Here is a 17,072-nt window from a genome sequence, read left to right on the forward strand (position 1 = left end):
ATTTTTAAAAGGGTGTAAAAAGATCTATGGAAGATTCTGTCAGTAATAGATCTGACTGCTGTTCTAACTCTGATATCAATGCAGTAACAGAACACACTTGTTTAATATCTGTATGTAAGATAAACATTTTACCTTTTTTTGGTTTGTCACCATTAACAGGTCTGTCTTTACAGTCTAACCTCTGAACTATGGCCTGCACTGTATTTTTATCGCATTGTGCACAAAAAAACTGTTTTAGATGATTCACACAATAAACATTTACTATGACATGCTTCATTTTTTGTTTCAGATACCAATCAAATGTTACAACCCACTTACATAATGCCTGAACATCAACTTGCCCTAATAAAGTTTTACATTTACTAATGTGCTATGTATACCAACATTAAATTTTCCCCATATTTTGTCTGGTTGTTCTGAGACATTAAGACTAAAGCTTTGTTTACATCTCCTGCTATAGCCCCTAATGGCATCCATACTTATATGTGACATAGGAAAAAGTCTTACCAATTAGCAAGATAACAGGTGATCAAGCTGTTGTTGCGGATGGCTGGGAAATGTTTCATAGTCACTTGAGAAGCTGGTGAAATGAAGCTGGCAGTGGGTGGCTTCAAAAGCTTGTTCTTCACCTTTCTTGGAGAATTTATGGCACTGCAACCTTCCTGTACGTCAGTCTCTCTGGATTTAGATGTCTGAAAACTGTACTGCTGCAAGCTGTATAAAGCTGTAGTGCTCCTATGTAGGACTCATATATACAAATTTTAGTTACTGCACCTTTACTAGAGTGACCTTATACAAGGCACCACTCCCCATATGTTTGGATACAGGCTAGAGCCACCATTAAAAAATTAATTATGAAGATGCTGCTGTGCTGCACTGTACTGAAATCAAAGTCTTCTTAAAATACAAAGTGTTGCTGTCTGTTTATGAATTAGAGTCTGGTTATTACACAGAGGTTTGCATGACTGCATCTACAGCACTGAGCCTTGCAATTGCACACTGATAAAGAAATATACTTTGCAGCACAATACTATTTTACTGTAAACACAGTTACTAATAAATAACTTACTCTTATAACAAACAACAGTACTGCTGTGACAGCTTGTAGCATAGATGTTCAAGGTTTTACTTCACAATTAGTATAAATTATTATTCTCCTACATAATACCTCAGAACAAGTGTGTTCCTACAAATACCGCTAAAATTAGCTAGATTTTTACAGGTTATTTATACTGCTCTTCTCACGCACTTTAGATCCTGGTTTTCTTGTTGGTATCTTTTTTTTTGGACTTTGTACAGAAACATCTGTTCTGTTGATGCTTTACTTTCCAGGCTTGTTTTTTAAGGAAATATCTTGTGGGAAAGCATATACAAATTGTTTTTTCTGTTGACTATGTCCATTCATCTGTGAAGAATTACATCAAGCTTTTTCAAATATTGTGACAGACATGTTTTTAAGGAAATATCTTATGAGAAAGCACGTACTGCTGATTTTATAAAAAGCCATGTTCATTCATCTGTCAACTTCTTTGCTGATACTGTGGGAGAACATTTTTTGAGGAAACAGCTTGTAAGGGAGCACATACTGCTGATTTTATAAAAAGCATGTCTATTAATAGATGTTCTTTGTCTTTCAAAATACAGTCAGAACTATGTCACATATTATGGATGCTCATTACATATTGCTAAGCTCAACAGACACAAAAGGCTTGATTGCATCAGTTTGTGTTTGCGAGTGTAGACCCTTGCTGATTCATTATGGATCTAATTTATAGTTTAATTTTCATCATATGACTTATTTAAAAATATATATTTTAATGAGTATGATAATTGCTAAAAAAGCCAACTTTTTTGGCAAAACCAGTCCTTTGTGAGCCTATGCACACATCATCTTTTTGCTGACTTTTGGTTTATACTGTTTGTGGTTGGCTGTGAAAAGGAACCAATTTTACTTGGGAATGTGCCCTGCTTTTTTGAACCTGAGACTTATAAAAATGCATAACAAAAACAAGTAGCAGTCTCTTCAGAATTACAATAAATTAATGGGGAATGGAGAAAGGTGTGACTGAGGTTGGAGAGGTGATTAATGTTACTGGGCAGAGATATGACCAAGGTTGGGAAGGTGATTGATGCTACTGGACAGAAATATGACCAAGGTTGGGAAGGTGATTCATACTACACTAGACCTTTTCTGGATTTCTAATATACATCTTTTTTCCACTGAGGATATTATTATTCTCGCTGTATAACACAGAAGACCCTACTTGATTCCTAACTTTACTGCAAATAATACAATATTGTAAGATTGGTTAAATGGCAGAGAGACCAAAACAGAGCACTGACTTGGGCAGTAACACATGGGAGATTAGGGAGTTTACCTCACCTGTTATGTGTTCAGAATTTATTTTCTAACATTCTCACACATTTTTTATCTAGTCAGGATTTACAAGTAGAAGGTAATATTCTTGGCCAGTAACATTTATATGGCATCAAATTTACTACTTATACTATTTCAGCTGCTTGACAGGCTGTATGGCTTGCTGTCCCATTGAACTGAAAAGCTTTATTGACATTAGAATTCAAAACAGCCATTCATTTATTTGATAAGAACATTGCCAAACTAGGTCTTAAATCTTTCTAGTCATGTCTTATGGGTCATTCAGTACCACTGTACAGATGCCTCCTAAATTATGTTAGAATGAATTTCAAAGGTCTTTGGTGCGATTTCATGACTTTATGTAGCCTCTTACATATTGGTCGCTGATGCAACTAGGCGAGTTCTGTCTTGCCTGAATGTTCTGTAATTTGTTAGGGTGTGTGCTCTGCTCTAATTTATTTGTAGTTCCAGATGTATTAAAAGAGTGTATTGCCACTGCCACCCTAAAAAATGCATCCTATGATCCAAAGAATGTGGAAAATTACTACCCGACTTAGAACCTTCCACTTGGTATTTAGGCTCCACATTAATTGAGAAGCACAAAACACAAATAAAACTTTTAAAAAATAAATAAAGCATGAAGACCAGCTCACAGGAATGGACTACACTTTAATATGAGTGCTTTCGTCGGCGTAAAACAACCTGACTTCTTCAGATTAAGTGAACATAAAATATCATTTCCTTTTATACAAAAAAATCACTTCCTTTTATACAAAATATCAGTCACATGATCCCTCAATAATACATTTCTTAAAAAGTTTGCATTCAAATGAAATAAAATAAAATCCACTACATCACCACAATGCCTTCTTCAATACAATCAGGAATGTTTGTGCAACATAAAATAAATAAAATGCAATATGTAGGTTGACCATAGCCTGTTCATTTACACAAACCCTATGAAATACCACTTATTTGAGAATGTCTTCAAATATGAAAATCTGCCTTTAATTTTAGTAAGCTAGAAATGGAGGCCGTATCATTAAGTCCAGGTGGATGTGTGGCATCACATCTCAGTTGCCACAGTAGTTCCTTGTATTCAGTAAACAATGGGGTGGGTACCCCCTTGCCCTGTTTCACTACTTGTTCCAATGCACTGAATTTGAAATAGTGGTTAGGAAATTCATGGATATGTTTTGTTAAGGCATTATTCATGTTGCTTTTCCATATGTCATATAAATGTTAATAAATATGTTTATTAAAGGAGTTGATGGTCTTCCCTATAGAGAAATTGTTTGAAAATCAATTGTTCAGGCAGAAAATGGGTGTAACAATGGGGGCAGCTTGTGTCCCCCTATTTGCCAATATTGTGTTGGCTCAATGGGAGACTACTGTTGTCTTTAAATCAGAACTGTTTAAACACTGTAGGTTCTATTGGCACTTAAAAATTCTTAAAATAGTCTGAGTAAAAAAAATTCTTAAAAAAGTCTAGCTGAGTAATCACAAAAAAGAACATTTGTTCTCTTTTTCTAATCAGTGCTATTTCAAAGTTTTTTCCATTGTAAGTGAATTTCCACATTTATGTTTCTGCATTTTGATTTGAAGAAACGTGTGTGTGTGTGTGTGTGTGTGTGTGTGTGTGTGTGTGTGTGTGTGTGTGTGTGTGTGTGTGTGTGTGTGTGTGTGTGTGTGTGTGTGTGTCTACATACATACATATGTAAGTGTGCATAAGCAATATTGATGAAACTTGCAGTAAACAAAAAGTGTAGGAGAGAAGCGTACTCTAAGGCATTATTTCAGAATCTCGCATGTGCAGTTAGTAAATCTGTTCAGTATACAGCACACCATATATTTTCCCCTTATAAAATTACATGTTTTTTTATAATGCAAACACTATGTTTTACTTTAAATGTGCATTGAAAATAGTCAATCAAATTGGTTTTCTGAGTATGGATCTAAAGTGTGGAAAATACCATCAACCAAGATTTTTTCAAAGTAACCAGGTATGCATTTTCCTATTCTTTTTAAATTTATAAATTTAATTTCTACATAGGTAAAGAATGTCAGTCAAAGGAGGGCTAAATAAATTCTATCTCCAGATTGAGAAAAAGCTACACCAAATCAGTGTGGTGATATGTGAGAGTCATTAATTTATTTGATAAGAACATTGCTTAACCTAGGTCAATACAAAAATAAAAATAACTTGAAATGTTATGTGCAAGATACCATAATTATACTATTTTTTTCATAGACTGCATTTGAAATGCTGGGATACTTCTCTGTTATCACAAATTGCTTCCTGATCTGCATTTCCCCTCAGGTGAGGGAGTTTGCCAAAGACTATGGTATCACAACAGGACAACTGATTCTGTACACAGCCATAGTGGAGGTATTTTAGTAATTTATTTTTAGTTGACTATAATTCTCATAAGCATTACATTGCATGCACCAGTGCATTTTCACAGGACTATAACTGCACTCATAAGTAACACTATTACCGGAAAATAATATTTTATATTAAAGTCACATTCTTTGATTTTAATTTCTGCTCATTCAAGCCCAAAAAATTACAACACTGACCTGAAGTATATTAATGACTGTGACTTTATGAATGTTATTTGAGCTCTCAGTAAGAATTATTGTAACATGAAGACAAACTTAAAGTCATACAGAAATTATGTGCCCATCTGACTTGGCATATCACCTCATATATTACTTTAAAAGGTAAGTACACTACAAGCTCCCTTGTTATTTAATGGTGCTGTCAGATGGATCTAAACAATAAGCAGGCTTCTTTTTACAGATACTGTTATGGACCCTGGTACAAATCTTCATTTATAATATTCACCCAGGAATGAAGAATGTTAGAATTATACCATATTGTACTCTGAATATGTGTTATTGGTGATCTGATTGAAAAGTTCATGTATCCATGGGCTAAGCCTGAAAATGGCCTGGTAAGATCAGTGCTCTGTTGCACTCAACATCTACAAATAATGCACTTTTAAAGTGATCCAGTACCTGGAATACACAGATATCTGAACTGTTACAGAATTTCAATTCAAAAACATATTGATTGTTCCTCAGATTATGGAGTTTAGTGCAAGTCACAGTTGTAGAAACTGTGAGTGATGAGGGAATCTCCATACTCATAAAAACTTACCTTGAATATAGGCTACAAACTAGAGAAAATGGAATATAATTTAATAATGTCATGATTAAATATTAGAGAAGACATGCAGTGGCAGACCCCTAAGTGTACCACAGACATCCCATGTTCAGCTAGTAACACGGGTATAAGATGGACTTAGTAGGTGAGTATGGGGGCTACCCCATCCTAAGGGGAGGGAGGCAATTTGGCTTGTTACATTGGCAATATCTTCAAGAAAGTAGCAGTATTGCTGGCAGCATAAACAGCCTGATGTGTCCACATTATAAGAGGTGTCCTTTTCTTTTGGGGAGGCTGCTCAAGCATGCAAGCTCATGTGCACCTCTCAAAGCACCTATTGTGAATTTTGCAGGTGGCCAAGGGGATTGGGGATAGGATGGTTCACAGGAAGACTGACCCACTCTAACACCTATCACTTCTACTGAGAAAGAAAATGCTTTAAAGGATGCTCTTAAATCTGGGCATTCTATTTCCTCAGTTTTCAAGTGATTAGCTTCAGTCACTACCTACAAGTTAGGGGCGTTCTCCAGTAATCAGTTGTGGAATTTCCATAATCCATGATGATTTCTAGCCATGGATAACAAAAGCAAACCATTCTGACAGCCTGTTTGGGCTCATAACAAATAAAAGTCTCTGGATTGCTCTGTGCCAGTCTTCATGTCAGATCCAGATTTTTCACTTTTTTTCAGACATGCAACCATATTTTTGCAGTTCCCCTTATCAAAGGCATTCCATCAGTCACTGTCAGCAATAGAATCTGACTTGTCCTTCCTGCTTTCAGTCAATGATTTGATGCAAGGCTTATCATGTTTCTTCTTCCTCACTATCCCTTGAGCTAGATACCACACACTTCTTCTAAGAAGGATCTTGCCATTCTGTTCCAAGGCTACACCGGAATCAGTTTCTTTACTTTGAGTTCAGTTTTCTTTCCTTACCATGCATTCTACTTTTTGCCTTTCTCCTGCATTTCACTTTTAAGGTAAGACTTGATATTATAGTCTATCCTTTATTCCTGGCATGCTTATGAGAATCACTTGTGGCATCCACCCCTTGTCTCTTGCCCTGGTCTGATGAAATTATAACTGCTTCTATTACAGTGTCAACCCTCTACATTCCATTTTTAAAGTCTGTATAGTTGAAATACAATCATTCAAAAAAATCTGCTCTGTACATCATTGTGTGTTTGGTCTCTGAGGTTATATAGGCGTATATGCTCTCAGATATACACTTAGTTAGGGGTTCAGTATTAGCACTGAACTAATAATTGTTTATCAGACACATTGCCTGTGAAATGATCTGTCTCTTTCAGACACTGAAAAGTATTTTTATCATCTTTACATTCAGTTAATCCCTCCATTTCTTGGACTGAGCATGTACGTTAGTATAGACACTTCAAAAAATAATAAAAAGTCATGAATTACACAATATAGTGTACTGGAAATAGAATAAAAAGCTCTTTCTTTCTTATTTATCCTTTGGTGACTGTGTTAGTCCCATTAGGCTAGTGGACTCTTTTCAGGGGACTCGAGGTGGTATTTTATAGTACTACGGGAAACTTGGCCTTGGCATCGTGGAACTTTCCTGCTGTTTCTGATCTCATTTTGGGTGCATAGGCGGCCAGAGAGTTATGGCAGCAATTTCTGCTGTTTTTTCTTCTAGATATCTTTCTAAATCAGTTAATTTATTCTGTTGCTTCACTGATTCAGATTATAATCTGATGATGATCTGTTTTAGTTAAACTGTTTACTGAGATCTTTCTTAGGGTGACACTATGGAGAAGTATTGCTTCCTGTATCTTCCAGAACGTCTGTTCCTATGGACGATCAAAATTCTTTGTTTCCATTGCTGAACTGCTCCTCTGGGGTGGATAAACCTGCAGATAATGCTGTGAGTTTCTAAAATCTTATGCTGAGGCTGCCAATACTGTTCTTGGTAGTAAGGTGCTTCATTCACCTGCTGCTTGGCTGAAACACCCTGTTTTCTAAATTTCCTGGTTGGATTCCATTGGTATTGATTGATGTGACCTGTGAAATTGGTGCTTTGGATCTCACTGAGAAATTAATTTAGGGTCTGAATTTTTTCTGACTTGATTATTAAGACTTTTGATATGGCTCATTCCTTTCTACAATCTTTTGGGGCGAAAAACATTCTTTTCTTTGGAATTCTTATCATGTCTTACTCAGGAATTTTCAGACTAAGTATAAAGGGACTATGCAGTTACTTTCTTCTGAAACTGAGAATTCTGAAATGTCTTCTTTTTTTCTGTTTACTGTGCTTCTGTTACAGATATTAAAAATGTTTGGAAGACAGGAAATTGTGAACTGGTAGTTGGGGTTTTTGGGTTATTTTAAAAGTGGATAATAAAAATGTACATATTTACTAAGTGTGACATTGAGAGGTATATGTCATGACTGACTGAAGTTTTGCAAATAATCTTATGTCAGTTGACTGTCACATTGATGCTTGTATTAAAATTTATTTGTAAAAGTGTCATGTTAAGAATGGTGCAACAAAATCTTAACAGAGTTCTGAATGTGAGTCAGGTGACTAGTTGTGATGTCATTCTATAACCAGCTGAAGGATGGAACTCTGGCAGCAGCAGTTTGTTGTTTGTTTTTGTTTTTCTTTGGAACCTGATTTAAAAGATCTGTGTCAGTTATCACAGTTGTGCAGTTGTTAGTTGTATAGTTCAGTCAGTGTGTAGTATCTCATCTTGCCTTGTGGAAGTGAGCATCTTAGCAGAACAATATTGCCTTGCGATACTAAATGAGTTAACTAAGGACAGTTTCCCTTTAGTTCAGTTAGGAATAACACAGTGAGATTAGTTTAATCTTATTTTTTCTGCATATGTGAGATTCTGCCCAATTGTGCTATTTTTATATTTCCTGTGACTGAACTCTGTTGTTTATTGTAACTAAATATTAAATATTCTGCTGTTATCTATTATTAAATATTTTATACCTTTTCATTGTGGCTGGTCTTTTACAGAATACTTTTAACATCTTGAGAGTACTTGTGCTTATTTTAGTAGCACTGCGGCCACTCAGATAAGCCTTACTGCTTCTGTCACACTCTGCCATTTATATTGGTATTGATTTGACACAATATAATTGATTACTCTTTATAAGAGCCTTAGAGTATTTGACCGGTGGTAGCAATCTACCTTGTTGCCTGGAGAGAGGGGACACGGCTGGTGAATCTGTGTCAGCTTTTCCCAGATGTGTGTGTGTGTGTGTGTGTGTGTGTGTGTGTGTGTGTGTGTGTGTGTGTGTGTGTGTGTGTGTGTGTGTGTTTTATTCGAGTGTGTGTGTCAGATACTTGGAACTGGGACACAATGCTTCAAAGTGAGTCTTGTTTGGGATCTGGCAAGACAGAGAGTCCAGTCCCACTGGAGAGTGTTCCCTCTGTGCTCTTGAAGGAAATTGTGCTTGATGCAGAGAGCTGCATTTGAAATACTGTGCAAATCCATTCCTGATTTTAGTGACTGCCTCTCACTGGTATCAGTGGTAAGGATTGAGGCTTCTTGATTACTGGATTGAGATAAAGGGGCCCGTCACACCAATCATGCCAAGTATAATGACATTACATGGTTATAAGTGTTCTGTTAAACATACAAGCTAACCAAAGTCTGATTTTCTTTGTGGAGGTTTTCTACATCGTCGTCATATTTATCCTAAAAGACATTGTACATACCACTGTGAGCTTAAACATTCTCCTGTTAATTGTGTTTTGCATTGCTGTAAGTGTAATGCTTGGGAGCTTGCCTTTTTGGACTGCCCTTCTTCTTCTTCTAATAGTAATTTGGAACACAGGGTTGATGTTGTCTCTAACCCTGTCCCTGTCTTCTTAGGTTTCTCCTGGAAAGTCTAATATGGTACCCTCATGTGTCTGATATTCATTGTGTTGATACTAGGTCAGGTAACACTAAAGGATTTGCTCATGCTGCTGTTACTGATTTATTAGGAGGAGATCATGATATGGGGGGCTGTTGTAGCTGCAGATATTAATGCAAAGGCTTCTACTAGAGTTTGGGTTAAACTAAGGAAGCATAAGTTGAAAGACAATTATCTAAGATTATTGCACACAATACTAAAACACAAATACTCATAACCAAAGGCAGGAAGGCAGGCAAACAGCACACAAGGACCACTTTATTCCAAAATCCAAAGTACAGCAGTCAAGCACCTTCGTCTTGAATAACGACTTTATCAGAACTGTTGATAATAATAATTAACACCATTAAATAACACATGACATCAGGCCATATGATGCATCCAACCAATAAAAACCTTATACCAATTAGGTTAATTTTTTTTTAAATATATGAAATATAAAATATATTTTAAATGACTAGCAAACTTCAAAAATAATAAATAAAACCAAAAAAATCACAACTTGTTGAACATGCATAAAATGTGTGCGTATGTGTATATATATATACATATATATATTTATATATATATATATATATATATACATATATATATTTATATATATATGTGTGTGTGTGTGTGTGTGTGTGTGTAAATGTTGTATTGTATTATGCTGTGCACCACAAACCCCAGGCTACTACCCATTACCCTTCAAGAAATTTAGATTAAGCAACAGAGAAATAGAACAACAGTCATTAAGACCTGGGAATTGCAATGCATTTAACCTTAAAATCCATATTAACTCTTTCTGTTTAAAATGCTCATCTCTCAAAAAACTTCTTGGGTCCCATACAACATAATCTAACACTACAAATTTAAAATTGTGCCCTGGTTTCTCAACAACATGCCGATATAATGCATCTGATAATTTTTCCTTGGCTACATCATTAATATGCTCTTATAGTCTATCTTTAATTCTGCGCAGAGTTTTTCCAATATAAAACGCACTGCACTGTTGACATAAAGCACAGTAGACCACCCCCTTAGAATCACAACTGAAATGCATTTTCATGGTAAATTTTCTGTTCCTAATGTAGAAAGATTCACAAACAAATATATGTCAACGCTGGGAACAGTGGCTACACTTAAACATACCACTAGGTCTCATATCACCACCCTCATCACATCCCATTTCTAATAAGTTTTTAAAACATCTCCCCTTTTGAAACACCACCTTGAAATGTACACCCAATATTTTTTAACTACATCTAAAATCTCATAAACTTGAGGGGAATAAGTGACTATCAAGGAGCTAAAATCATCACACCTCACCTCAACTTCCTTACCTACCTGCTCATTTGGGACAACTCTTTTCTGAGATGCACAATGATATAGCCAAGGAAAAATTATCAAATGCATTATATCGACATGTTGTTGAGAAACCAGGGCACATTTTAAATTTGTAGTGTTAGATTATGTTGTAAGGGACCCAAGAGTTTTTTTGATAGATGAGCATTTAAACAGGAATGAGTTAATATGGATTTTAAGGTTAAATGCATTGCAATTCCCGGGTCTTAATGACTGTTGTTCTATTTCTCCGTTCTTAAGCTAAAACATCTTGAAAGGTAATGGGAGGTAGCCTGGGGTTTCTGGTGCACAACATAATTTAATTTAACATTTACACACACACACACACACACACACACACACACACACACACACACACACACACACACACACACACACTGTTTGCCTTGCAAACACAAGGTACAGAGTTTGAGTCTCACAAGGGATAATTGGCTAGGCTTAAAATGGCTCGCAAGGGCAGTTAGCCTAGTACTAATCTATGAACCTATATATATATATATATATATATATATATATATATATATATATATATATATATATATAAATGTTATGCATGTTCAACAAGTTGTGATTTTTTTGTTTTAATATTTTTGAAGTTTTCTAGCCATTTAAAATATGTTTTATATTTCATATATTTTTTAAAAATGTTTTACCTAATTGTTATAAGGTTTTTATTGGTTGGATTCATCATATGACCTGATGTCATGTGCTATTTAATGGTGTTAAATATTATTATCAACAGTTCTGATGAAGTTTTTATTCAAGATGACAGCATATGACTGTTGTACTTTGGATTTTGGAATAAAGTGGTCCTTGTGTGCTGTTGACTTGCCTTCCTTCCTTTGGTTCTGAGTTTTTGTGTTTGAGTGTTGTGGTTTATAGCTTCCAGAGGAGGTGCATATTTAACTTCTATGGACCTTACATCACAACTTTTGGCTGGTATTGGCAATCTAACTGCATTATTGGAGCATATGAACCAGCAAATGGCTAGCATTAATCGGACATCATCGGGTCCTTTGTGTAATGATGCAAGTTCATCCAGCCTGCCTTTGACTCAACAATCTGAGGTGGAAGTGGCAGGTAGTAATTCTGAAAATTTTGTTCCAATTCACTTTGATATTTGGAAAGAAGATGTGTTTGAATTTTCTATATCTAACACCAGCGATTCTAATGTTGGTGCAGCTATTGTTAGTGGTCATTCATTTGTTGAGCAGTTGAGATTGTTTGAATTTAAGTTACTGTCTTTTAAAAAAACTGCAACTTGAGAATGTTTACTTGTACGAAAATCTCAAGAGGGGGCTTGTCCCTTAAGGGTTGCACCCTTTGCAGTTCCCCAATGGAGTGGAGAAGGGGTCAGAATTCCACCAGGCTCTGATTAATATATTTAATAAAGCTGGCTCAGATATTTTGCATCTTATTGTACACAATAATGATGTGCTATTGGACAAGATCTCTAGGGACTTAGACATTCTCAACAATAGTCTTTTGAATGATGTTTTATTTGATTATTATTCTACAAATTACAACAACATTTTTGATAAAATTGATAGTATTTGTTCCTCAGTTCAATCACGCAAGACCAAAAAGCTCCAAAGAGATACAACGGCCTTTGCTGAGGGGCTTGCCTATCCTGATCCTCCTTCTCTGATTCATCAGCAGCCTATGGGGTGGGACCAGTCCCTTGATGAACAGGGAGAGTCTTCTTATTCTCACGAGAACATCAACGAGTTGGGAGGTGTGGATATGGATTTGAGTGGGCCATGTTTAAGGTGTTCTAAGAGACTTATTGAAAAGGATGGCAGTATCACAACTGGGGATTTTAACAAAGGGACAGTTGAGCACTCGACTAACCCAAATTTTGAGCATTTAGGAGCTCACCCAAAGTTGTTGGGCAGCAACATCAACAACAGTAGGAACAATGACAGGTTTTTCAACAATTGGACTTGGTCAAAAAATGGCAAGGGCAAAAAGGGCCCAAGGAGAAGGTACTATTAGAGTTGCTGGTTAAGTGGAATGGACAGCAACACTTGCACTATTGATATTGGCCAGCAAAATATGGATAATTTGGAGAGCTGTTATGGGTCTTTTGGACTAAATAATGAATCTCTGGTTTCATCTGATACTGATGTTGTTTTAATCAAAAGCTCCAGGACTTTTGACATATTTGGTGTTAATTTCACAAATGGGACTATTGAATAATGTTTATGACAGTGGAGGTTTGAATTGTATTGTTGGAAATACTGACTTTGAGTCTGGTGAGGCCCTGGCTAGTCCCTCTATTGAATTTGTAGATCCTTTGTTTATTGCTTTTACTGATGTCCCTAAGGAAACTAATTGTTCTGTTTCTGTATTGATTAAGAACTCTAACAAAGATTTTATGATTTATAATTATTCTTGTGAAAGTTTCTCTTCAGAACATGCTGATGTCTGAAGCAAAGGCCTTTGTTTTGTGCCTAGCAGGAGTGTTGATATAGCTGAAATGTTGATTGATCTTAAATTATTCATTTGAAAGTTAAATTTGTCACTATGGTTTGGTGGAAATGGGAATGCTCATGAATCAAAAGTGGTGGGGCCAAAAAAAATATAGCACCTGTAATCCTCCCTTGAATAATTGGCTCAGTGTGTTTGAGCAATTGTGCGAGAATGACATATTCTTAGTAGAAGTGATAAAACTAGAAATGGGTCTAACAATGTCAATAGCAATAATAATAATCAAAGCACTACTAACAATTTTAAATCTTATGCCACTAATCTCACTGTCTGTGAGAAAGATTTGTTCATGGGGTTATGTAAGAACAAATAAATCGGAGTGATGAAGCCTGATAAAGGCAGTGGGATTGTTATAATGGATACTGTGGATTATAACAACAGAATGTATAGTTCATTGCTTACTTATACTTATGGTCATGTTTCAAGGAATTAATTGAACATAGCCCATTCTAAAATAAATATAAGGCTGTATGATATGTTGATGCAGGGCCAAATAACTCCAAGTGTATACAACTATATAAGCAATGACAGTTCTGTAGTAGCAGGGATATTAAGAATCCCCAAATCCATAAGGATATCCATAACCCGCCTTGGAGACCAATTGTTGACACATGACACATGCAGAAGCAAGACTTTTTATAGTGTGAAATATGTTGATAGCAAGTTAAAACCTTCTGTATGCAGGGTCAATCAAGTGTGTTGGGATTTGTGGGATTTTTTGGATAGATTAACTAAGGTAAAATCTTCCCAGGATTGCCTACTGGTATCCATTGATGTGCAGAATTTATACTCCATCATTCCTCATGGTGAAGGTTAGATTGGTTGAAAACTATGCTTTTTGATGTGGGGGTGTTGGATTCCAACAATGTCAAGACAGTAGTAGCTCTGATGGAAATTGTGTTAACTAATAATTATTTGTATTTTGATGGGCAACTATTCAAACAGTTGAGTGGTGTAGCAATGGGGGTGGCATGCACCCGTAGTTTTGCAAACTTGATTATGGAATATTGAGAGCAGCATTTTGTAATAGTCCTTTCAACCAATGCTGGGGCTTTTATATTAGAGTTGTGGATGACATTTTTTTTTTATTTGGGTTGACGCAGATGTTAAATTAGGTGAGTTTTTGGTATATATATATATATATATATATATATATATATATATATATATATATATATAAACACTAGTACATCTTTTCTTAAGTTCACCCATTCTTTAAGTAAAGACACTCTTTGGTATTTGGATGTCCAGCATACTAACGATTATGCCAGCAACTGCTACACCTCCGCTATTCACTGTAAAACTACCTTTTCCAACTCCTACCTTCATTATGATAGTTGTCATCCTACCTTTCAGAAGAGGGCTGTGGTCAAGGGCCAACTTGTGAGGTTGGCTCACATGATAATGGATGACAGTATGCTCTATCAGGAGATTGACGTCTTATTGGACATGTTCTCTAAAAGGGATTACCGGGTGAACTTCTTGGCAAAGTGAAAGAGGAAGTTTGTAACAAAAGGCATATTGGGTTTTTCAAACCATTACTTCCAAAACCTTGTGCATCTCAGGAGAGGGCTGTCCCTAATGGGCAGGTAGTTAAGGAAGTTGAGGCTGTGGGCAGTGGTGATTTTAACCGTTCCTTGATAGTCACTTTTTTCCTCAAGTTTATGAGATTTTAGATGTACTTCAAAAACATTGGATGGTCATCTCCACTACTAAAAGTATTAAACTGAACTTGGGTGAAAATTTCAAGGTGGTATTGCGAAAGGGGAGATGTTTTACTAACTTATTAGAAATGGGATATGATGAGGGTGGTGATATGAGACCAAGTGGTATGTTTAAGTGTAACCACTGTTCCCAGTGTCAACATATATTTTTTTGTGAATCTTTCCACATTAGGAACAGAAAATTTACCATCAAAAGGCATTTCAGTTGTTATTCTAAGGGGGTGGTCTACTGTGCTTTATGGCAACAGTGCAGTACATTTTATATTGCAAAACACAGGAAAGAGTGAATATGGATTTTAAGGTTAAATTCATTGCAATTCCCAGGTCTTAATGACTGTTGTTCTATTTCTCCATTGCTTAAGCTAAAACATCTTGGAGGGTCATGAGGGGTAGCATGGGGTTTGTGGTGCACAACATAATATAATATAAAATGTACTCATATATATATATATATATATATATATATATATATATATATATATATATATAAAACTATCATATAATAGAAACCTTATTTGACTGAATCATATTTGTCTGAGACCAAAAGACTGAAATTTCAAAAGACTGAAAAGTCACTTGACTGAAACCCATAAGACTTATGCATGTTCAACAAGTTGTGATTTTTTGGTTTTATTTATTATTTTTGAAGTTTGATAGCCATTTAGAATATGTTTTATATTTCATATATTTAAAAAAATGTAACCTAATTGGTATAAGGTTTTTATTGGTTGGATTCATCATATGGCCTGATGTCATTGCTATTTAATGGTGTTAATTATCATTATCAATAGTTCTGATGAAGTCTTTATTCAAGACGGAAGTGCTTGACTGTTGTTCTTCAGATTTTGGAATAAAGTGGTCCTTGTGTGCTGTTGGCCTGTCTTCCTTCCTTTGGTTCTGAGTTATTGCACACAATAAAATAATTCTCTCTCTCTCTCTCTCTTTTTCATTGTGAGTAGTCTTGTTAATGATGTTAGAAGCCTAGTGATTTTAGAGTGGTATAAGCTTGTTTGTGCTGATGCTGATGTTATTTGCTTTTTGGATGTCAGACATCATTCTGCTTCTCAGAGCATTTAAATGGAGACTTTATGGGGTAGACCTATTATTTGGTCCTTGGCCATTAATGCTTTTTCTGACATTGCTATTCTTTTTAAGAAGCTGACTATTAAATTTGCAGAGAGAGAGAGAGAGAGAGAATTTTTTTTCAGGTGTGTAATAACTGAACTAAAGGCAAAAACTATACCCCACTCGGTATTGTAGAAAAAATGTCAAAAGCTTTACCGATAAATGTAAACCCATGTGACACAGGAACCCACAGAAGGACAGAAAGACAGAACCCAGAGGGTTGAGTTGCTGGCGCTGTCAGTCGGTCAAGCCGGTCACAATGTCCTGGTGTGGGGCTCGGTGGCCTCTAGCCCATTGTTACCATCAACTGACTAAAAGTGGAGGCTGACTGCCGACTGACAAATTGAAGCCAATGTGGAAAAACTGCAAACAGACTGTGAGTGCAAAGGACACTGACACAGATATCCCCAAGACTGCAGTCCTTGCAGTTGAAGTTCATGCCAAGGAAGTTAAACGCCAAAAACGAAAAAAAAGTATAGTCATAAAATGGCAATCAACTAGGTAACAAATAACTAGGTGGTAACTAAGGTTATCAAATCTAGACCTGTGGATGGGAGATCTTAGGTTTTTAGGAATCATCTCTGGGTCACTGCTGGGACACAGAGGCACAACAATAATGGGCACAGTTTTTTTTTTATAAGGGCGTAAGTAAACATACAATAATAGCTTAGGCTTATAAATGCCTTAGGGCAGATAGCCTAGTATAAACCTATGAACCTATGAACCTATAAATGTTTGGATGGTTTGGTTGTGAAAGTGGAATATTTAGTATCTGTTGATATTTTTCTTTATTCTTCTTTTTATAGACGCTTTGTTTTGTAGCCTTCTAAAATATTTTGTAGCCTTCTAAAATATATCTGATAGACAAGCTTTGTTTTTTTCTCTTTAGTTACATCTGATATAATTGTAGAGAGGGACTTCAATTGTAATTTAAAATGCCTGTCTTC

The 17,072-nt window shown here is 35.8% G+C and overlaps 1 protein-coding gene across 4 annotated transcripts in view; it reads left to right on the forward strand.

Moving 5' to 3' along the window:
• LOC122809608 (anoctamin-10-like) overlaps positions 1-17,072 on the forward strand; it is a 946,079-nt gene that overhangs the window by 802,431 nt on the left and 126,576 nt on the right. For 2 of the 4 annotated variants that reach the window (XM_044081230.1, XM_044081232.1), the window contains exon 11: positions 4,629-4,766. The exons of the other annotated variants lie outside the window; for them this stretch is intronic. In XM_044081230.1, the coding sequence (XP_043937165.1) occupies positions 4,629-4,766 (138 nt within the window). The remainder of the gene's footprint in view (positions 1-4,628; positions 4,767-17,072) is intronic. 4 annotated transcript variants of the gene reach the window in all.

This window comes from Protopterus annectens, chromosome 8.part0 (genome assembly GCF_019279795.1).
Source record: "Protopterus annectens isolate FY-2018-M chromosome 8.part0, PAN1.0, whole genome shotgun sequence".
Taxonomy (NCBI): domain Eukaryota; kingdom Metazoa; phylum Chordata; order Ceratodontiformes; family Protopteridae; genus Protopterus; species Protopterus annectens.